The sequence below is a fragment of the Aphelocoma coerulescens genome, chromosome 1 (genome assembly GCF_041296385.1).
Source record: "Aphelocoma coerulescens isolate FSJ_1873_10779 chromosome 1, UR_Acoe_1.0, whole genome shotgun sequence".
NCBI classification, from domain to species: Eukaryota; Metazoa; Chordata; class Aves; order Passeriformes; family Corvidae; genus Aphelocoma; species Aphelocoma coerulescens.
The window spans coordinates 62202590-62225380 of record NC_091013.1 but is presented as its reverse complement, the minus strand read 5'-3'; the positions used below and the strand labels follow the sequence as shown (position 1 = coordinate 62225380).

At 40.3% G+C, this 22791-nt stretch overlaps 1 protein-coding gene across 9 annotated transcripts in view; it reads left to right on the top strand.

Moving 5' to 3' along the window:
* The window catches only part of ELF1 (E74 like ETS transcription factor 1), an 89807-nt gene extending 68722 nt beyond the window's left edge, over positions 1-21085 (top strand). For 8 of the 9 annotated variants that reach the window (XM_069009624.1, XM_069009586.1, XM_069009577.1 and 5 more), the window contains 5 exons: positions 135-299; positions 5132-5215; positions 8183-8375; positions 9462-9929; positions 19405-21085. In XM_069009624.1, coding sequence (XP_068865725.1) covers positions 135-299; positions 5132-5215; positions 8183-8375; positions 9462-9929; positions 19405-20014 — 1520 coding nt within the window. In that variant the 3' untranslated portion in view covers positions 20015-21085. The remainder of the gene's footprint in view (positions 1-134; positions 300-5131; positions 5216-8182; positions 8376-9461; positions 9930-19404) is intronic. The other variant, XM_069009645.1, reaches the window with a different exon arrangement.
* Positions 21086-22791: the final 1706 nt, after the last annotated feature.

The following is a 22791-nucleotide window of genomic DNA, read 5'->3' as shown; positions in this document are numbered from 1 at the left end:
ACTAGCCTTCTCTCACTTGAGGGACTTAAATGTCATATTTTTATTTTATTCTGTGTTAGAATTTTTCTTCTAAAGGCAGCTTTTAAAGTCCTCATGGCTGTGTGAAAATATTCCTTTTGTTCCTTTCCCTTAAGCAACTATGTTTGGTGCAACCGAAGAGGAAGAAATGGTGCCTCCTATGACACATGTGTCAGTCACACTCGATGGGATCCCTGAGGTGGTGGAAGTTCACCAAGCCCCAGACCCTTACTCTGAATCACCAGAGACTCCAGAATTTGAACAACCAAAGAAGAAAAAAGGTAAGATGCTACCAGAGAACAGCAGTGTGGAGCAGGAGAGTAGTGGGTGGCATGGTCACTTCCCTGTGGGTGTCTGGAACCATTCTGGGTGTTAGGCCAAAATAACTGAGTGGGCTCAGCCAGAAATGCAGAGAAAGCATTTTCTACCTGGGTGGTGGGAGCACATATAAGGGTGCTTAGACTAATGATGTTGTAGAGGTAGCAGTGATGGCTTATCCTACAGGAATCTCTGCTTGTTCCTATTCATCGTTTCTTCTTCACAGCAGAATTGCAATACAAGCCGTGGAGCTTTTGCTGCTGTGAATCCTGAAGTACTTTTATTAGCTCTTAGCTTCAACTGAAGATACTTGATCAGTTCAGAATATGGGACGAATTGGGAGGGATTTTTAGCTTTTCTTAAATGTTACTGATTTTTTTTTTTTTTTAATTAATAGCTGCATGCCATAGTAAGCGTTAGGCCTATTTGTACTAGATTACATAGTGTAGTGGTGTTCCACTGCAGTCAGGGCTGTGCCAAAGAGTAATGAAGTGCTGTTAGCCAGACATTCTGCTCCTGTTTTGCCACCCTGCTTCAGCATGGAACCCGTTAGAGGCTCTGAAGCTGGTGTCTGCAGGAAAAGAGTCATGCTGTAGATAGATGTTAAATGCTCTTGCACCAAATTAATATAAAAAGAAAAATAAACTAAGGAGGTTATGTTTCTGGAGCTAATCCTAGAGCTTATCCTAGAGCATGAGGACTTTTACAGGTTCTCCTGTATAACAGCCTTCCAGAATAAGGCTTCTGCTACCCAGACATACTCCTGTGGAATAGGAGTGCATTTTTGCTGCTACTTTTGCTGCTAATTCCAAATGTTGGGAATTGTTACGTGTGAGAGAGATCATACTGGCCTGTGAAGGTCCTGGGAAAGCCTCCTGAGCCCCGTGTATGTCACAAGGTTTCATAGGGATGGGTGTGGGTCAGGAAGTCTCTGATTCCCCTAAGAAAGCTGAACTGAAACTGCTGTGGAGGAGAGCTTTACCAGCAGCTGCCCCGAAAGTGCTGTTGGGGAAGCTACTGTGGCTGTGCACATTACTGTGAGATAACCAACTGTAAGAGGATTTTAAACTGGGGGGTTTTTGTTTGTTCTTTTCTTCCCTTCTTCTTTTTTAATGTTGACTGCTGTGTGGGTCAGAATGAGGAGCTGCTGTCTGCCAGACATTTAACCTCTGTCTGTTTGATGCTTTCATACTCTTTCGTGTTGTGCTTCTGCGTACTCCCACTCCTTCCTTTTCCCTAGCTGTAGGTTAGAAAACCAGTTGCTTCACAGAAAATGTGTGTATTTGTTTTAGAAAAAAAAAAATACAACAAAAGATGCATCAGCTTGGTGTTTCATTAAGTACTAGTTTTCAGTGAGCTTGAGACTTCATGAGGTAGATAGTATGGTCTGAGTGATGTAGAAGTGTTACTTCAGAATCTCGGGATTTGTAAGACATTGCTGTACAAGAATTGCTGCAAAATGTTATTACATTTGTAGTGCACTTTAGGAGATAATGTGCAGTGTGTGGGTGGGATTCTTTTGGGGGTTTGTTCGTTTGTAGGGTTGTTTTTTTAAGTACGCTTTGTTTCCTTTTTTTGGTCAGTTTTGAGGTGCGGCAAAGGATGGTGATCATTTTGCCCTATCCATATCACTCGTGATTTTATAGGGTTTTTATAGATTTTATAGACCTCCTTTATAGACTTCTAGCATATATAAGCCATTAGCTAAACTTAGAGGGATTCACAGTGCAGAGCATTGCCAGCTAACTGGGCCAGAATGGCCCTGCCAAGTAGAGCTCCTCCAAAAGAATGCTCACCAGAAGCAATGTGGTGATTTCACTTCCTTTCCTTTTGGCCTTATTGCTGCAGCAGGAGAGCTGTATCCACCCATCTGCTCAACTCCAAACCCATGTTCAGCATGATGTTTGTACTCATGAATGTCTCAGCACTGAGCTGCCCAGCTACAAATCAGAAAGACAGGAAAAACAAAGGGATGCCAGACAAAGAAACTTTGAAATTTGCTATATTAATACCTTCAGTTCTGTGTTTGCTGTGGAAGATGTTTGGCAGCAGGTGGTCACATAAGTTCTATGCATAATATTTTATATATATCCCATTTAGTTTGTTTGTACATACATTATTTTTTTAACAAAACTCACTGAAAATAGTGCAAGAAAATGGATTTTACATTTTCTGGTCTGGTAGAAAGCATTTAATCAGGATGAACATTTCACTGCCTAATACCACCTTAATTTGTAGCATGAATTTCTAACCTGAAGTGTTTTATAGCCACGGAAATAGGAAAGTGAAAATACCAATTATAAATCCAAAGAGGTATCCAAATTATGGTAGCCCCACCTAAGGCTTAGCTCTTGCACACTTTTTATCCTTCCTCTATGTAGAATTCTCTCCTAAAAAGGAATTAGGTGATGTACTCTGAAAAATAACAAATTCATGCTCTATTGAAGCGAAGGAGGAAGCGTGCTAGTGCTAAATGTGCTTTAAAAAAAAAAAATCTTCTTTTAAACAAAGGAAACATATCTGATGTGTCTCTGTTAACTGTTTTTTTGATGGTATCAGTCAGCACCTGGAGATTATAGCTCACAGTGTAGTCTGAAACTACCAAATAAAGTATCTCTAGCCCAGATATACAGCAGTAACAGCAATGCATTTCTGTAAACAAGTTTCACATTTTTCACAGGTTTCTAATTTTGGATGGGCTTCTGGTAGAGTCCTGAAGTAGTCTAGGCTGAAGAAAGAGAGCCTAGAATTGCTCTTGCAGTCGCATTCATATTTAGTACCCTAGGTTATCTCTAATCAGAAGTGCATAAATTAAGTGGGATCAGTATTTAAGTCTCCTGAAGCTGACCCGGAGTAGTTCAGTGGTAACCGAATTGAGCTCTCATCCACTTCATTTACTTTAAGAACTGAACTTACTTAGACATATTTTGATGTCACTAATTTAGACATTAACACTCCCTATTTCTTAATGGCTACATTTGCACCTGTTCAAGAGGAAACAAGTCAACAGAGTCTTCCCACAGCTCTAGGTGGGGAAAGCACTTAGCCAAAGTTACCCTGAGGGGCTTCTTGTGCATTAGAAGCACATCCTTGCAAGAATGACTTCATCTAGGATATTTTATGTGGAACAGACATTTCTGCAGCCTACAATGATGAGTGGAGAAAAGCTGCTAAAAATGTACACCAGTAGTTCTTTATCCTTTCATATCATGATATATGAAGAAAACAGTGTTGTAGGATTTCCTCCCTCCTACCTTCTTTCAAATCAAGGAAGACATTACTGGCCAAAACAGTGGGTGTTGTTTGTGTCCTGTCCTCAGTCATTAATCCTGTCTGGATGGAAGGATGAAAATTGGAGGACTGCAGGTATTATTAGTTTACTCACTATAGCTGTCTCAACTAGCTATCCCTTCTCCCCCATGGCCTGTCAAAAAAAGAGAAGGAAAAAGGTACAAAGGTGGACTTAGCAAGACTGCTAATGTCAAAAAGTGAGTGCTTAAGCCAAAGTTTCTTATGACTTCTCTGTAGATACCTGGAAGTTTAGGACGAAGGAAATAGTGCCAGCTGGCACTGAGTTGTTTTGGTTTTTTTCAGAGCAAGTGAAAAACCCTCTCTCACTCTTCAGCAGAGCTGTTTCCTTACTAAAATAGCCCCTCAAAACAAAACCAAAACTGGAAAGTTAGAGTGTATGGGATTGCACAGAACTTTTGGTCTGGCCTCTTTGGAACATCAACTCTTGAAATGCAATAAATAGAGAAAAAAAATTTTCCTTTATATTTTTAACTATGACAGTATTCTATCTGAACTAGAAATATGTTTCTCTGAGTCTTGTGTCTTCTTAGTCTATTCTGCCTCTCAAAAGATTATAGGTAATAATATAGGTAATGTCAGTGTTGTAAGGGGTCACTGCAAAACCTGGTAAGATAAATTGTTATTTCATAAGAAAGTTTGGAAGGTTTCTGATTAATTGCATCACTTGTAAAAGCTGCCATTGCAGGGAATGAGAACTATAAAAAGAATAGGTTCAAGGTTTTATACTGAAAAATACTTCAGCATGACTTAGCTTTTTTATTCCCTTATATGTTGGTAGATGATTTCTCAACATTTTCAAATGAGTGCACTTCATTTTTGTAATCAGTTTTAAGTAACTTCTTCCTTTCAGTCTTCCTCACCAGAGAGCCACCATGCTTATGACTTTAAAAACTGGTATTTTTTCAGAGCCTGTTACTGGTTCTTCTGATCTTCATAAACAAGTGACTTCCCTTTATCTGCAGCCACTGTGAAAAAGATGTAAAAGACAATAGGCCTGAAAAAAATGTTTGTTTCAGATGATGGTGTAGTTTGCTGCTGTCAGTGTAGACTTGCAATTGATTAAACAAGCAGACAAGCTTGTTTTGTCCCTAACTTCTGTTTTGGCAATGAGTGAACATGATAGTGCTCTGTATTTTATCTAACTTTTCCTGTTTAAGCCCTTACACATGGTTAATAGCTTATTTTTGTCGTCTGTTTCGAGTGCTCTTAAGAGTACCTAAATAGCCACAGAAATTTCCAATGTACATGGACTTCAGGAAAATATGTAGTGTAGTCTTTTTTTAGAAGTACAGTAAGAGTATAGGAGGTCCATCCTGCCATAGAAAAAGAACTTCAGCACGGAACTAAGTTCCCAACTTACTAAAAATTGTATTTTTTTTGAATTGGAGAAGCAAATATCTTCCCTTTTTAGGTCCTTTTTCTTTCTTTCTTCTTTTTTTTTTTTTCCTTAAGCTGCAGTTGACTTACTGGTCGTTTATTTCAGGGAAGAAACCAAAACCATCTCGTTCTGAGTCCCCTACTACAACTCCAAATATATCTGTGAAAAAGAAAAACAAAGATGGAAAGGGTAAGTCTAAAGAGTTGTCACCAAAATTTGTAGGAGAACATTGTTTCTGAGTGATCTGTAAAAAGAAAAAAAATCACCAGTTCACTTGTGATGTAAACATAGGTCTTATGTTCAGGAGTGGTTAACATCTCAAGGGAAGGAAAAGATGAGCACATGAGTTTTCTTGGTGTATTTGTCACTTTAGTTGCAAGGGTTCTTGGAAACTTTTCAATATCCCTGCAGAGTCTGCTGTGTTTTGAGTGAAGTCTTGGGGAATGCTTTGCATTGTATTAATGTTTCTTAGGCTGTGGTTATTTTGACAGATGATCTTTGAAAATGTGTTCCATCTGTATGTGTCTAATTCTGCATGAGGCTAACCAAGGCTGCCAGTTCGCAGCAGGAAGTACCAAGTCCTGAATTTTGAAAAAAGTTACAGCACATCCTGAAGACTTGGGCAGAAAGTTTGGGGTTTGATACTTTCATTCCTCCTGTGTTTAAAAGATATAGAAATAAAAGCCACATAACTGATACAATAAATAATTCTCTCAGCCTGAACTGTTCAGTAGTGTCTATGAGTTTTGTCAACAGCTGGGTTGCTTTGCTGTGGGGTCCAACACCGCACCCGCGCCCAGGCTGGTGTTTGAAGGGAAGGCTGATTCCCAGCCCTAGTGAGTGGTGCTGCGCTCAGTGGGAGCTGGGAATGAGCCTCCCCTGTGTCACAAGTGCCTGCTGGCACACCTGAGGACAGATGTGCTTGCATGCAGCACTTGCCAGGACAGCAGCCCAGCCAGTCCTGGGCACTGGTGGCAAAAGAATGTCAAACTCTCAAGGTCAGAAAAATCTCTGCTCTGACAAATGAGTATGTCATTTTCTTTTGAAAGGGCATTTTCTGCAATAACAGGAAGAAAAACCTGCTGGCAATCAATAAATATTTAACATGTTAATGCCATCAATTTCAAGTATGCTTCGTTGCCTTTTTTTTTTTTTTTAATTAAAACCTGATTTGTAAGGAAAAATGAAAGGAGTATCAGAGGGACATCCAAGTGGTGCTCAAATGAAATTATAGGAAATATGGAAGGAGCTAGCCACAAAATTAACAGGTGGAAGAGTCTAATGGTTCTGTCGATGGTAGCAAGGATACTCCATAATTCACCTTTGTCCATTGTTACAAAATTGCTAATTCTGAAGGGAATAAAATGGAGCATGTTGCCTGAAACCACTGCTTGTTATGAAAACCATTTGTTTTGCATTTTTAGGAACATAGAATTGAAGTAAAAAACATAGTAATATGACCAGCCATGGCAGGGAAGCAGCTAGAAAATCATGAGAGCTGCGTGTCTGTTCCCCAAGGAGAATTTGTATGCTAAAATTACAAGCTCTCCATACAATTACATGATATGATGCATAGAGAAAACTGAGTTTTCCACATATTTCTTCTTCTGCTGTGGCTCAGAGGAGGTTAAATATCCTGCCTGTATGTAAAGCAAACCTGTTTTTTGCAGCCAGTCCTCTCCACAGTGATTTTTAGTGGCTAAGCAGTGACAGATTTTCAGGTTGCCTTGATGCAGCTGAGCGTTTTTAGTCTAGACTACAACAAAAGAACCCTGGATTAGGTGGTAAATGGCTGGGAATGCTCTCACTCCTGTCTGACATAGTGTCTTGCCTAAGCAGCCTTAGCCTTTACCTTTGGGGTATCTGAAGGCCAGGAGGCTGTTTTATGTAAACTGGGAGACATTTGTTGCAAAGGCAGTGTTTTTTCTCTAGGGATGCTCATTTTTCACGCTTCCACCTGCTGAAGGAGCTGCGAACATTTTTGTATTGCCAGTGCTGATGACTTTGATGAATATTTGCTAAATATAGTTTAGAATATAGTCTTATGGGAATTTCAATTTTTAAGAGCTCTCTTATTGAAAAAAAAAGTTCAGACTGGTGGTCGTTAAAGTTGAAAAAATCTGCTGAATTAAATTGAAGCTATGAAAAGGAATCCTGTCACCTTCTGATCTGCTGGGCATCATTTTTTTGTGAAGCTTTAGCACTGCTATCCTTGCTGGTTTTGCACAGCTACTTGTGGGAGGTGATACAAGAAGTTTTTTTCTTGCTTTCTCAGACTAACAGCTAAGAAGCTTATGTGCAGATTCCGATTCCCAAAAGAACATCAAACACCAAAAACCTTTAAAAAAAAGCAGGAAAAAGGGTCTCATTAGTCCTATGAGTTTAGACTCCTTGAATATGGTTTTGGAAAAAAAAAAGCAGATTTTGTACTAATTTTAAGTATTCACAATCTGTGATTTTAATACTCTTTCTTTATATGTGGTAAACACTGAACAGATGTGTCAGATTTCCATATGGAAGTGTTTGTCCCCGCTTGTTTGTAAAATGAAATTTGAATGTTGTCTACCAGCAAGCGCAAGCACTCACTGGATTAAAAAAAATTACCTTTTTCTGTACTTTGTTGTTAAAGGTTTGCCTACCTCAGCAGATATCACTGACTGCCCCACATAAATCTCATTGTTAAAGGCAAGGATTTTGCTTAGCCTTTTAAAGGATTATAACACTCACCTCGATTCAGCAAAGCATTTAAGCAACAGCTTAATTTCCAGCGTTTTTAGGGGATAGAACTGAACATATTCCTATTCAAGGTAAAGCAATGGTGACTTCTTCTGTGACTGGCTTAGGCAGGAGGGAAATGGGCACATGGGTGACAAATGCTGTCTAATGGTGGTGGTCCAAATGGGGTGGCTGTAGGTTGACTGGTGCCTAGCTGTAGGTTACAGAGTGGCTGGGGTATTTGTACACCTAGATTATAATAACTCACAAGGATCTCTTCCCATGCCCTTCCATTACTATTTCCTAGTCTTGATGATATATTATAACATATTTTGTAAAGATACTAGCTTCTTAAGATTATTTGCATCATTAATAAAATATGGCCAACTAATATTTTTTTTCTTCCTTTTTTTTTTGGTGTCTGAAATCCTTTTATTCTAGGAAATACAATTTATCTCTGGGAGTTCCTGCTAGCACTGCTCCAAGACAAAGCCACATGTCCTAAATATATCAAATGGACTCAAAGAGAGAAGGGCATTTTCAAACTGGTAGATTCCAAGGCTGTGTCCAGGTTGTGGGGAAAACACAAAAACAAACCTGACATGAATTATGAAACAATGGGTAGAGCTCTCAGGTATGTGCATTTTTAGTAATAAACTGGTTTTGTTGCCACAGTGTTTGTGTGCATTAAATGCCTCATCTAATTTGAATAACAGAAAAATTTAGTATTCTATTAGTTTGGGAAATAAAAAAGTTATTTCAGCAAAATAAATTAGCTAACTAAAATTAACCCTCTCTAACCTTAACTCCAAGTCAGTCACCTTCAGTTTCAGCATAGACATTTTTTAGTGCTGCTGCAAAACTGCATCTTCACAGTCAGGCACAGACTACGTAAGAGACTGAAGATTTCAAGTGGGGCAAGCCTTTTACATAAAATTTGAATCTCTTTTCAGAAAAAAACCACCACCATTCATGTATGTTCATTAAATTATTTCTACTTGTTACACATGATTCCATCTCCAATGGAAAATACAGTTTTAGAATTCAGTTCTGGTTCCACTTCTCTGAACTTGTGTGCACAGACTATTTTAGAACATAGGCAGTGGCACGCGATTCTATCAGGCTGGGAGTTTTCTTATACATAAAAACCTGTGCAAAATAAGTAGACATCCATAAAGCTTCAGTCTTATCAGTGGATTGATAATCCAGCTGAGCAGTATGCGTTTCTTTTCATTTCCCCTCACCTTGGTGTGCGCAATTTCACGTTGTCATACTAATTTGTAAATATAACAGAAGTAGTGCTCCCCTGTCCTGTTCCCTTTGCTTTGTTGTAGCTAAAATGTCTCCCTGTGCTCACTGGTGAATAAATGCGAATTCAGATAACTGAAAGAACTGTAGGAGTCAAAAGGAGAACTGAAAGTTTTCATGCAACTCTTTACAAAGTGTGAGTTGATAGCAGAGTTGCCAAGTCATGGAGTTGTTCTCTTTCTCCTCAGAGTTATCTAAGGTTGGAGTTAAAAGGTGGCATGAAATACCAGTAAAAAAAAGTTGTTTGAGGAAAAAGTACACTATTAAATTGGCCACTTTTTATAATGAAGAAACTAGACACATAAAAGTTTGTTTACTTGTTGTTGCTGTGTTTACTTTCTGTGAGTTCTGTTGCTTTGTTTAGTTTTTGGCAAAAAACCTGTGTAACTTGATGTGTGTGCATTTTAAACAGATACTATTACCAAAGAGGAATCCTTGCTAAAGTAGAAGGTCAGCGCCTGGTATATCAATTTAAAGACATGCCAAAAGATCTCATCTATATTGATGATGAAGATGCGAGCCCTAGCACTGAATCATCAGATTCAACTCTGCTCTCGCCTGCTGCGGCCAACAGAAACCAATCAAGCAGAACTAGAGCGTCTGCAAACACAGGAGCAAAGGGAGGATCAACCTCAGTGGTAAAACCAGGAAACTCAAAGCCTGCTAAGCTGAAGGAGCATGCAGAAGTTGTACAGCAGCAGACACCTGGCTTGACTTCAGAAGTTTTGAGGACAATGCAATCTCCACAGCCAGTACAACCTACTCAGCTTTTTCGGACAGTTCACGTAATGCAGCCATTGCAGCCCCTCACAGAAGGACATGCAGCTGTAACCAGTAATGTTCCGGATGAATCGTTAAATTCCTCAGTTCAGAATATAAGGTAAGAAAATGTACAGAAAATAAATATTTGAATAATAATAAATTCACTGGATGATGGCTAGATAGAGTTGATTCTTTGTTTTGTTTCCAAGAAATGCTAGTCTTCCAGTTTGGTTGAAGTGAAACAATGTCTTTGTGGCTCATCCTAGGAATTGAGAGTTACTACAGCATAATATGACAGGTACACACATAACTGTACAGCCTGTGGTGGAGGGAAGCTCATCTTTTCCATGGTGTTAGGCCTGATGAATATCATTTAGAAAGGAAAAATATACAACTTAATATTGTCAGTTCTGTCCCACAGCAGAAGCTGTGTTTTCATGTCTGCTTTTACACTGTTTGGTGTCTTTGCTTTTGAAGTATACATGGTGGGTCTGCATGATACCTTCAAAATTATTTTCCTTCTTTCTTCTTAATTTTTTTTTGTAAGAATTTTTCCTTATCTTTTTCATCTTTTGTATTGTCCCCAGTTGCAAGGAAAAGCTCTCTATTACCTGCTCTAGCATTTTGCTGCTGTTACAAGAAAAAGTGCTTCTGATTTTAGGAAACAATTAACAGAACAATCCTTTGGGAGCTGTGCATCTGCAGACATTTGGGAGACAGTCATGCTTCCATGCTTAATTTGTGAGTCAGCTGGCTAACATGACACAGCGCTTAAGCATCATGACTCTTTTGCACCTACCCCTTGGTAGCAGGATTTACTTGTAAAAATGGGCAAGGGCAATATAGTGAAAGGAAAGCAGTACAGATGTAATTGAGGCTATACTGAACCATATAAGTCGGTAGAACAATAATAGTAAACATGAATAGGGGGAAAGTTCAGCAATTTGCAGAGTTAAATAGGTCTAGGCTAGACCTACACTAGATTATGTATCACAAACAATATCAGTAGTATAGATGGTATAAAGAATGATAACAACAAACAGAAGTATCTGTAAGACTTAAGGCAGGCAAGAAGTCCAGCCTAACATTTGGAAAACTGTTCAGTGACATTATGACATCCAGTTATTGCATTACAGTATTTCCAAGTCAGACCTTGGGTAATAAGCTAAGGGAAAAAATAGTAGAGATGATACATGTGTGAAGTTCAAATGAAACAGAAGCCTTAAATCCTTAGAGTTCTGTATTACATTGGTTCACATCAATTGTTTTTAACCAGAGCATTATTCCATGAAGTCTCTAACTGTGCTTGGCCAAGATGACAATGTGAAGGGGTTAAAAAAAGAAGCATCAAGCCTTTTCAGAATGGTATAGAAGTACTGCTGATTAAGAAAGGTTATATGAAAGGGTCTGAGCAGTTAGAGTGAAAATAAAAATTACAATCCAGACCTTCTGGTATGCTTTTAACCATGATGGGACAAGCTGCAAAATAGGTGCTGATGAGTCCTGTGCAATAGACACTGCCCATTCCAGGCTCTCAAAATACAATTTATGACATATATATTTCTGCTCAGCTTCAAAGGGCAAGGTTGAAACAGTTGGTTGAGGTAGAATGACACATTGAACATTTTTGGAGTGTATGTTTTAGGCTTTGTTTTATAATAAGGCTGAAACGAAAGGTTGTTCAGACAGCTGTAACTCTTTAGCAGGTGAATGTGTTTGCATACACATTCTGAATTGCTGCAGTAGGGCTTCTGTAAGGGTTGAAATGAATGGTCTGCATGATTTGAAAATGTATAGCAGGTATGACTGCCATTGTAGACTAAGAGTTGACAAATGTTCTGATGTATGCACACAGTCTGTGGGGTTGTGGTTGGAGTCACTTTATAGTGTGGGAATCATGAGGACAAATAGCAGCTTTGGTTGCCAGTTGCTGTTCAGTGGTTGGGGCATGTAAATAGTCAAGATCATTTGGGGAAAACAGCAACCAGGGTCTGGTAATGATCTCAAAAGGTTTTCTGATGCATACTGGTTAATGGTTGGACTCTGCCCTGAAGCATGAACATCTTGAACCCATATAATTAGTCTTACGCAATTTAGCTTCTAAAGTTTTATTCATGTAAATGTTCACCCCTCTTCTTCTTCATGGAAAAAAAAGTTTTTCCCTCTGCAGCAATTTGCTTCTGTTCTGAGAAGAAAAAAATAATAGAGAAAATATTGAGCATCTTTGAGGTCAAAATGATTGGTTTCTTAACACTTAACCAAAGCCTTCAGAGAATGTCTGAATGTGCATCTTCTCTGCTAAGGGACTTGGTAAAAGAATCATATTTGAAGACTCTTGCAAAGTGCTTGTGTCACCATCCCTAACTGGCGCTAGGCAGCACTGCCTGGTACAGACCATTCCCAAAGCATCACTGGGAGAGTGTTGCAGCCAAAGGCCCAAGTCCCCCAAGGCCTCTTGGCATTTCTCAAAGGAATGGGCATGCCAAAATAAATCTGTGGTTGGCTCTTCACAAGACAGGCAGTAACTTCATTTATAGCTGCGCAAAGCTTGTATCTTACTCTGAAGTGGAAAGGTCTTGGCTTTTGGATGGCTTTTGATGTACTTTTAGGACAAGTTTTGGTGCTGCTGTATGAAACAGAGGCAAGGAGAAGTGTTACTTACAAAGGATAAAAGTCTCTTCAGCCACAGTGCTTAAACAGAAAGGCTGTGAGGTGCTTACTGAAGCTTGGGAAACAGGGCAGGAGCGGGGTCAGGTCAAGCAAACTGGGTTTTGCTGACTGAGAGAACATCTAGTATCCCCAGTGGGAATATGTGGAATTGTAAACGCACTGCTGTTCTGCAGGTCTAACTGTTCTCGCTTGATGTATGCAGGCACAGTTACTGCAGTCTCCAGTCATGTAACTGGGAGCTGAATTTGGCACCACATGTTTCCAGTGATAAGACAAAACAAAAAATGCCTCTCTGGATGAGCATTTTATTGCTTACTTTTTCTGATAAGCCAGCTTTTATGAGGAAGAAAAAGTTCCTTTGAATTTAGCGCTTGTAAAATTAATTCTGTTTAAACCAAAATAACTGACGCAGGTTAACCAGAATACCTGGATTATTGGAGTAACTGTGTTTTGCCTTGGAATTAGGAGGTACTGGCCTGGGATTCAGCTCTGTGTACATTGGATCATTCTGAATATTTAAGGACATTCCTTCTGTTGCTGCAGAAAGTGCACCTCTCCTGTAGGGCTAGCAATTTACCTTGTCTAGGGCATCGGGCTGGAAGGTGCCTGTGTTTGGACAAGTAAATGTCTCCCTTAAATGATGAGGACTGCAGGTAGAGAGATGCATTTTCATTTACCTTTAATCTAGAGTAGTAGTTTAAGCGATTTAAGATGGACTGAAAAGAGATTCTTATGCTATTTACAGTTCAGAGAATATCATATGGGGAGTAATTTTAAGTTCTATGTCTTTCTCTGTTATTGACTGTGTGGGACATGGCTGAACCTTCTAGCTGGCAGCTCTCTATACCAAGAAACTTGGAATTAGTTGACTGCTGACAGACCCTGTGCAATGTTTAGCACTCCCCAGATTTTAATCTGTTTCTGTCAAAATTCAGTTTACTGTTTCTTTTCTGTGCTTGCAAGTTGTCATTGGGATAGCTTGGACAGAGCACGTTAGAAGACCAGAATCCCGACTCAGTTCTGTAGCTGGGGGAAAGCTAATACAGACCACAGAGGACATGGGATATGCTGTCTGTGTTCACTTCTGAATGGGAGAAACTCAATGCGATGAATCAGCCACAGTTTTCATCTTGGTCTTTTTGCAACCTTCGAGGTAGAAAATCACTTCTGAAGGTGACACAAGTATGGATTGCAGTGGCAGGGTCCTGATTCAAGAGGAGGAGGAAGTAGCTGAACGTGAGTCGTGTTTTTTCGGGACATGAGCATTCTGTGTAAGAACAGTGATGAAGCCAAGAATTCGCCAACACTGTGTATGCATCCCAATAAGCAGAGGCAATTGCCTTTGAAAGTCATGTGTACCCCAAGCAAACACATGCTGTCTGCTGTTGTTCTGTAATCTGTTTCTACGTCCAGGCTGTGATGCTTTGGTGGTCTGACTTCAGTGATGCTGAAAAAAGGATAGATTTGTCTAGCAGGAGTTTATCATCTCTGAAAATGTGATTACAGCTGCTATTTCAAATGAAGTGTCTTCACCTCATGCCTTATACAGATATTGGCTTGTGTAAGTTGCACAGTGAATGTCACCATTATCTTCTGTAATCATCCTTCACACCCTATCTGTATTGGCTTTGCTCGAGCTCACATAGTCCCACAGACACAGGGAACCAGTTTGGCTCTGTCCTACTGAGACTTTGCACTGACCATCTGCTTTCAGTCCCTTTTTCTTGAATAAGAGCTAGAGTCACATCTGCATGATGTCAGCTAATGTTGTAGCCCATTGCTCCTGTGCCATTTCAATAGGTATCCTGAATAAAAATCATCACAGTAAGTCTTGTGTAAGTCTTGGTAAAGGGCTCTCTAGATCTCTCTGGGACTTGATGGGGAACACGGGCAAAAGGGGATCATGCCAGCTGAGGACTTGCAGATAATCAGAAACAACCTCTGAATAGCCTCCTTTGATTAGCCACAATCAGTGCACGTGCTTTGCTTCTGTTTGTAGTTAGGCAGCAGTCTTCTGTCAGTGCTCCAAAGGCAAGCCTGCATTTTTAAAAGCTCTCCAGCACACTGACTAGTAGGTATTGTTGGATCTGACTCACTGCTACCATAGGCTTCCCCAAAGGAAGGGAAACAGGGGACTGTTACAAAGAGCTCATCTCTGTAATCTCTTAAGGCTTGACTGCAATCCAGGTTTCAGGTTGGTGAGAAAAATGTCCTTCCTGAGGGAGGTGCTGGTCATAAATAGGCTGATGTGGTCTCAGTGGGCTTCCACAAGAAACTGTCATTTAGCTTACAACAGGGTGTGTTTCTCAGAACAGATTTACAATATGGACAACTTCTGTCACAGCAAAGACTTTGGTTATAGCCAAACATTTTGATTTTCCTGCAGCTAAAGAAGACTTTTTCTTAAGCCCACTTCCGATGTAATTTCTGTGGTACGCAAGAAGGCAGCTGCTTATTGACAGAAAGGACTACAGAGTCATCTAGTCAGATTAATTTTGTTTCTGCACAATAAGAAGATATTCATAGGAGCTCTCTTTCCATGTCTTTGGCACTGCTGAAAGAGGTGGAGGTTCTGTAGGTCTGTTAGTAGCAAAGTTCCTGAGTTTTAGTTCAGGTGACTGTGCAGTTTTGAAAAATTCTGGAAAGAAGACTGTTAGACTTTGTGGTTCAGTAAAAAAGACACCTTGAGAATTCAGTCCTTTACCTCTGTCTTCTCTTAACTCTCTCTATGTATTTCTTAATATTGCTTTGTTTCATTTTATTACTGTGCTATGAAATATTTTGTTTACCTTGGCTTGTAGCTTCAATATTTTTGGTATCTTCTCCATATCATAAATTTCACATAAATTACCATAAATAAACTTGCCTTTCTTGCCTGTCACTAGTTACCTGTTGATGAGCTAATAAGATATTGCACAATTCTAGGCCATTAACAGTAAAAAATGGCCCAAGAAATAGATGATCATTTTCTGCCAAGCTAAAATGACTTCAGAATTTTTGTCAGTTGTAATCAGATTGTTTTATGGCAGCATTTCCTTTCCATCACTGTTGCTCAATGTTCTTATTCTTGTTGAAACCTCAGCAGCAACTTCTAAAATAAGCACCCAAAAGATTTGTACTTCAGAGAAGAAAGGGTGTTAGCAAAATGCCAGTGAAATACAGAAACATAGCAAAATATAGACTTAAAAGCACCTGAAATAGTGTAGCCCATTGTTAATAAATCACCTTAATACTGTGTACTTTTTTTTTTTTTGTAAAACAGACAAAATTATTAGCCAAGCTGTATTCTTTTCTGTTATATTCAAGGCAAATACTTTAAACAGGTAGATTTTTAGTTAGTAAACAGGTTTAACAATTAAGGCAAATGTCTTGCTTGGCCACCATTAGTATAAATAAGTATTTATGGTGTGCTTGTACAGACAACTGCTGCATGCTTCCCTTGTGGCAAGTTCACAGTGTGTGTATGCATATATGTGTATGTACAGGTTTCTGTATATGTGTACCATATATCTATCTGTATCTTGGCTGATGGAGAAGACAAAGCATCTGGAGTAAACCTCAGGTACGGGACTGGCTTTCAAGGGAAATAAAATGGCTTAAGATTAATATGCAGATACTAATTACAGTGTGCTGAGACAAATGGTCTGTCTGGTTTTGTCTCTCAGAGCTGTTGCTCCTGCTGCTTTGCAGATACCTTCTGCATTGATGAGATGCAGTTCACACATTTATCCTTCAAAGCCACTTCGTAGCTAGCAGCTTTTACTTTTACAAAACAACTACAGAACAAGAAAATAGCTTCAAGGTAATACTTGGAGGGCATACTAGCACAGGATAGCAGCTTCAGCTGCTGCTTTCAAAATTGGAGCTATTGAGTTGTTCTTAATCCTTCAAACTCAGGCAAGTTTCTTCATGGATTAAAGAACTGGCTTGGTATCTATTCTGATACTTTTGATGCTTTTCTAATGGCAAGTTACCTTTCCTTCATATCTGTTCCAGTTGCACTGCTGGTCTCTGTAGGCTTCCCTGGGTTGAGCTGTACCTATCTGCTATTTTGATTTTACTACAAGTTTGTTTAACTGTAGGTAGTTTACTTTTTTTATTTTTTGAAGACCTAGTGGATGCCCTCATCCTGTTGCTACTTCTGGCACAGACGTTAGTGACTTTTCTATCAAGGTCCCAGGGGAATCGCCGAAGGAAAAAAAGTAGTTAGCACTGATAACCCTTAGGAGACTTGGTATGAGCCTTAGTACTGTCGTTCTGAGCCTTGCACTTTAGGCTTGGTTGTTGGTATTTGCTGTGTCAGCATCAAGTTCTCCAGAAGTTTGAAATAAAGAAGTAATCGCTCTAGGAGGTGCTTCACCTTCAACCAGTCCCATTTCCATGAGCTTCTTCCTTGGGATTTCTTCTGTTGTGTGAAAAAGAAGCTCAAGATTGACTCTGGTGTCAGTCATATCAAATTTCTGTGTCATGGTTATAATGGCCCCTGTGAGGAGACCTGTGTGGGAGCCTCGTTGGCAAGGATTTGGATTTGCTTTGCTACTGCAGCATTGCTAGGTACTGCAGCCTTCTTTCTTGGAAGGAAGAGAAAGCTACAGATGGAAATTTTATTCCTTGTATTACCAAGCCATATGGGAGTTGGGGAAAAGATTGCCTGCAGCAGGGACTGGCAGCTGGAAGATGCTCAGGGAAATACCCATGTGCTCTGAGCCTGATACCAGCAGGGTTACTGGAGCTGCTCTGGCTGGAGCAGTCTTTGGAGCTCAGCTAGAGGCCTTTCCCAGAGGACTGAGCTGAGTGGAACATGAGAAATCCTCTACATACATTCCTTCACTTTACTGCTGCCCTAAGAAAGGGGGAATGCAGCTCCCTGTGTGGTTGGACTATGGCCAGCAACAGCATCTGCATCCACATTGTCCCACAGCTTCAGCACCACATAAGTCCTGCTGGTAAGCTTTTTGTTGCAACTGTGGTAGCCAGAGTATGGTTTTAAATTGAAGTTTTGAATATGCTGAATTGGATTGGACTGGTCAGTGGCTTAATGCTGACAAGTAGAATTTCACAGAGCTGTGAAAAATAGATCCTATATGGGTAGAAGGACTGTAGAATGGAGGAAATTCTATGGTAGATGTATAGCAGGCAACCCTTACAGCATATCTGAAGTCCAGTCTTCAGGAAGAAGAGCAGGCAGTATTGTGCATGAACATGAAAGTACAAATGTTGGCAGCAAGTTGCTTTCCATCTTAAGTGATTTCAGTAGGGGTAGAAATAAGCTAGGAGGTGTGGAGATAGTTATATTTTTTTTATTTTTCAGAAAACACAAGGGAGAGCTTAAGACTAAAAAAGGGGAGGAGGGTAGGCAGGACTAAACACTGAAGAGAAGCAGGAAGATGGGAGAGAACTCTGCATGACAAACAGAAGGAAGGAAAGATTGCCAGAGACAGCGTGGCACGGTGGCCTGGAACAAGCTGTGGCAGGGTGTCAAAGCAGTTACCCTTCCCTTCCTCTCTCCCTCCCATGTTGGGGTCACTAAGCCAGCAGCTGAGATAGCTGATGAGCTGGAGAACCCCGAAATAGCAAAGGCCTGCTGGTGGAAAAACTCAGGTATCTGAGAATGCCTTTCTTATCTCTGTAAAGGAAAAGTCTCTCCCACAATTCCTTGCTGAATTGTAACGTTAGCCCCAGACCCTGGGTAAAAGAGAACTACCTCTCCCAGCAGCCTGTGCGGCTGCTCCTTGCCCTGGTGCCCCGCTCCGCCCCTTCCCTCTGCTCATTGGTTCCGTTCCCTGGTCCCGCCTTTGTACCGCCCCTGTGCCCTCAGATCGGTTCTGTGAAGCTGATCATGGGCGCGCTGCTTCTCGTTCGCGGCTGGTGCCCTCTGCGGAGGGTGAAACGAACCTCGACCGTGGAACGCGCCGTGCGGAGGGCCCTCCTTTGCTCCTTGTCTCTGGTAATATTGAGCTGTCTGGCCCGAGTGTGCGTGTGTGTGTCATCAGCGCTTGAACATCTGCGCGGGGCTGAAAGGAGAAACTAGCTAGCGTGCTACACTGCCGCACCCAAAGCGCTCTCCTGCCCGAGCCGCTTTTGGGGAAAAAGCAGCTATCTCCCTATCGCCCTAACACTGTCACTCATGTACTCCCCTGGTAACCATTTATGTTTTCTGGGGGTTTTGTCTTGTTTTGTTTTAATTCGCGTGTTTCAACGTTTAAGTCACCGCTGTGAACTGCAGGAGCTCTGTACTCCAGCAGTACAGCTCTTAATCCTCTCATGTTGTCCCCACAAGCTCTACATCTATTGACAGTAATGTGGTGCCCAAGTCTGTGAGCCTGCAACTGATGGAATCACTCCTAACTTAAAATGATGTTTTGGCAGCAGGTTCTGATCAGTTGTTTTACCAGAGGATGTGTGTGAGCAGACAGAGAATTCTGTGTCCTGGGAGTGTGGGAAGGTCGTGCCCAGACGCTGCTACAATGTGGAGTTAAATGTATATATGGATGTCAGGACAGTTGAGGTGTGACTTATGAATAATTTAGGATCTTGATTTATTAATTACTTGGGGTAATTTTTGAAACTGATGGCAGATGTCTAGTGGGTCATGCTTGTGATGTTGGTATATGCTTGAGATGGAGGTCTTGGATGTGATTCCTAGGTTTCTTGATGAACTGAATGTCTCAAAGGCAGGCTGTTCAGCTTGGTGATGGCAGTATTGCTCATGTGGGGTACCTTTACTTTGGGACCCAGCTTGCTGAATTCAGGGGTCAGATCCAGTTCTTGTTTTATTAGGAGAGATTCTGCTACCTCTTTTGGAAATGCTGAGTAAATTAAATGTTTATGATGCCAAATATTTTTTCTATAGTAAATCTATAATGATTTTTTCAAAATTCAGCATAAAAGTGTTCTGACCCTATAATCTTCTCTAATCTTAGCAGGACTTTACAGACTCCAACCCAGGTTCCAGTGGTTGTTTCTCCTGGAAATCAGCAGCTGCATACTGTAACACTCCAGACAGTGCCTCTTACTACAGTGATAGCCAGCACAGATCCAGCCTCAGCAGCACAGAAATTCATTTTACAAGCCATTCCTACTTCCCAACCCATGACGGTTCTTAAAGAAAACGTCATGCTGCAGTCTCAGAAGCCAGTCTCGCCTCCTTCCTCAATTGTGCTGAGCCCAGCACAAGTTCAGCAAGTGCTCACCAGCAGCGTGCAGACAATTTGCAATGGAACAGTCAACATGGCTTCGTCTCCATCCTTCAGTGCCACTACCCCCGTGGTGACGTTCTCGCCCAGCAGCTCACAGGTGGTGTCTCACCCGTCGGGCACGGTGATCACTTCAGTCATTAAAGCACCAGACACGAAGCAGGTTGGCCCACAAGAAGAGGAAAAGGAAGAGAGTGACAAAGCAGAAGATACTGAGCAGTCAGAGCAGAGATTCCAGCAGCAACCATTTGTGATGGTAGTGTCCAGTTCGAGTAATTTCCCATCTAACGTGGAAGTGAAGCAAGAAAATGAGCCATTGGAACCCGATTTGTATTGATAATTAAATAATTTAAAAAAAAGACCCTGTGGATGATTATTTTCATAAATGTGATGGGACCTTTTCAGTTATGTATATATGATTTGATTCTGAAGCATGATGTTGCAAAGCTACTTAATTTCTGCAGTTAATTCTTAGAATTCATGCTTTAGGATGGATTTTGATTTTCTGTTAATTGCAAAATGTTATCATATAAATAAAATTATATATTACTCGTTTTTCAAAGTACAGGCATGAAGGAATATGCTTTTTATGCTATGAAGACTTTCTCCTGAGGTTGTTGGCCAAAGTTTCAAACTTCTTTCTTATTTTGTTGTCAGTCTGTTGCCGATTTACATTACAGTAATGTTGTTGTAACCTTTTCTCTTTAATCTGTATGTGTATCACCTTCGAAGCAGCAGTTAGTTTTAGTAAGACAGTTTCATTCCATGTGTTTGAATTTTTATGATCGAGTATCTGTTTCATATCAGTGAATGACATCAGTTTTAGACTTTGATAACCAGGTATCCTCTTGCATTTTTTGCAGCACAAACTCTTGTGTGTGCAAAATTGAATATACACTCCTATTGAGAGTACTCGAAACATATATTCCAGTAATGGACAATGCCATGTCTCTATTTTATATGAAAACATCAGATATATTTAATTACAGAAGCTAACGGCATCACTACAGGTGCAAATATTTCATGCCATTTTGCAGCTATGAAGCTTAACAATCTTGCTTTCTACTTCAGATTATTTTGTAAGGGGGAGGGAAATTAAATATATACAATTTATGCAGGTTTTTGGAGATTAATTCTGCTAAGAGTTCTTGGTTTTGATTGTAAATACTGTATATTCAATGTTGCAGGGAAGTTTTTTCAGCTAATTTTTTTCCATACAAATTTTTGATAGATACAAATAAGATCAATAAGATCGTTATGTTTAGAGGTCTAATGTTATATGTATTCATATTACAGAGTGACTTTGTATTTAAAGACAAATTTTTAAATGATGGAGCCCATTGAACCTTGGGTCCTTCTTTTGTATTTTTAATTGGTTTATTATGAAAATAAATCAAATGGAAAAACATTTTTTTGTATTTACTCTGAAATGTTTTTATAGTGTTTTGACAGTCATCATAAATAACTAAAACATAGTGAGAAACAGGACTGTGATTAGTCAGTGTGGGTCTGTGGTGGGACACGAGCAATTCACAAATCACTTCTGAACAGACTTGAATGCAGTCAGTGTGCTGTGGGTATCCTCTGAAACAGCAGTACTGTATGTTTTTGTAGCTGAACCAAAGGTTGAGCTAAATCCAGGAACTGGACTTAAACTACTCCTTTTCCATCATTTCCCAGCATGTTACAGACAAACAGCACAAAATTTTGAGTGCATTTCGCAAACGTCATTGTAGCTTGTATGATACAACTGACAGCCCAAACTATTAGGGCTTCAAAAACTTGCATGTTGCAATGTTTCAACAGGGGCTGAATTAATAATAAATATGATGCCTGGTAGTATGATTCTATCGGTATAAAAGGGACTATGACTTTCTATGGTTGCATTAATGTTGGAGTTTTATCGATGGGTTGATAAGGTTAAATATAACTTTAAGCACATGAGTACTAGAAAAACTAACAGGAGCAGAACTGTGGCAGAGATAGTCTGGTCTTGCTGCTTGACAAAAGAAACTCTACAAACTATTGAACAAGCAGTTCTCTGTCACAGGTGCCACGTTAGTTCATTGTTTCTTCCCTCTGATTCCCATGCAGTCAGGCTTCCACCTGCAAACCCAGCATGCCTCACGCCATCTCTGGGAAGGCTGGTCATACCCACACTGGTGTTTGTTTATCTGGCAGCATTCCCTGCAGCTGGGGAGTGCTGGCAATATTGCTAGGAATGTGGATAAGCATTGTGGAAGCATATCTGGTAACAGTCCTCATCTGGAGGGCTATGTTAGATTGACTTCTGTCAGAAGAGAGAGGTTAGTTTTCTTAATCAAACTATAAAATAGGGGTGTTTTCCTATTCTACAACTATTTCATAATTGTAGGAAACCTGAAGTGATAATGCTTGACTGACATCAGTGTTTTTAGATATGGGGAAGTTGCTTTGGTGTTTACTGGCAATGTGGAAAAAAAATTAAAAAACGTGTCATAAGGTTACAGCTTCACCAACAAAACTTCATGCCATAGATACAGCTATTGCACATGGAAAATGATTTGGCAGTTTAGTTTATGTCAGTTGGAGAAGTGGAGAAAATCTCCAGCAGCAGTAACGTGTCTCCAGCAGCAGCCTGTTGTGTAACAGACAGTAAATAGAAATCACTCCCTCCTTGTATCCCTTGGGCTCCAGTGTGCCAGCTGGGTGGATCTGTACTTCAAACTCTCTTTGGTATGGCAAAGGAAGGGAGAAGCTGGAGTAAATCATAAAATGAAGGCTCATATTTGGAGTTTGAGCAACCCCTCCCCCTGTCACAGCTGCCTTTGTGCCTGTGCAGCAGCCAAACAAAACATGCCAGCTCAAATCCCAGCCACTTCTGAGTCAGAAAACAAAAATTGAGGCTGCAGTTTTTTTCCACACACGTGTGAAGCCACAGAGGAAAAAAAAGGGACTTTTTTATTTCTGAGGCATTTCACTGGAGGAAGTCCAGGGAGGAGGAGGATGGAGGCCTCAGGCTGCCTGTTGGAAGCCCTGTCCACCACCCTGTTGTCCTGAACATTGCCTGGGTACCTGGTGCACAGCACCAGCTCCCACACTGAAGAGAGGTATTTCTACTTTTTATTCTGATTT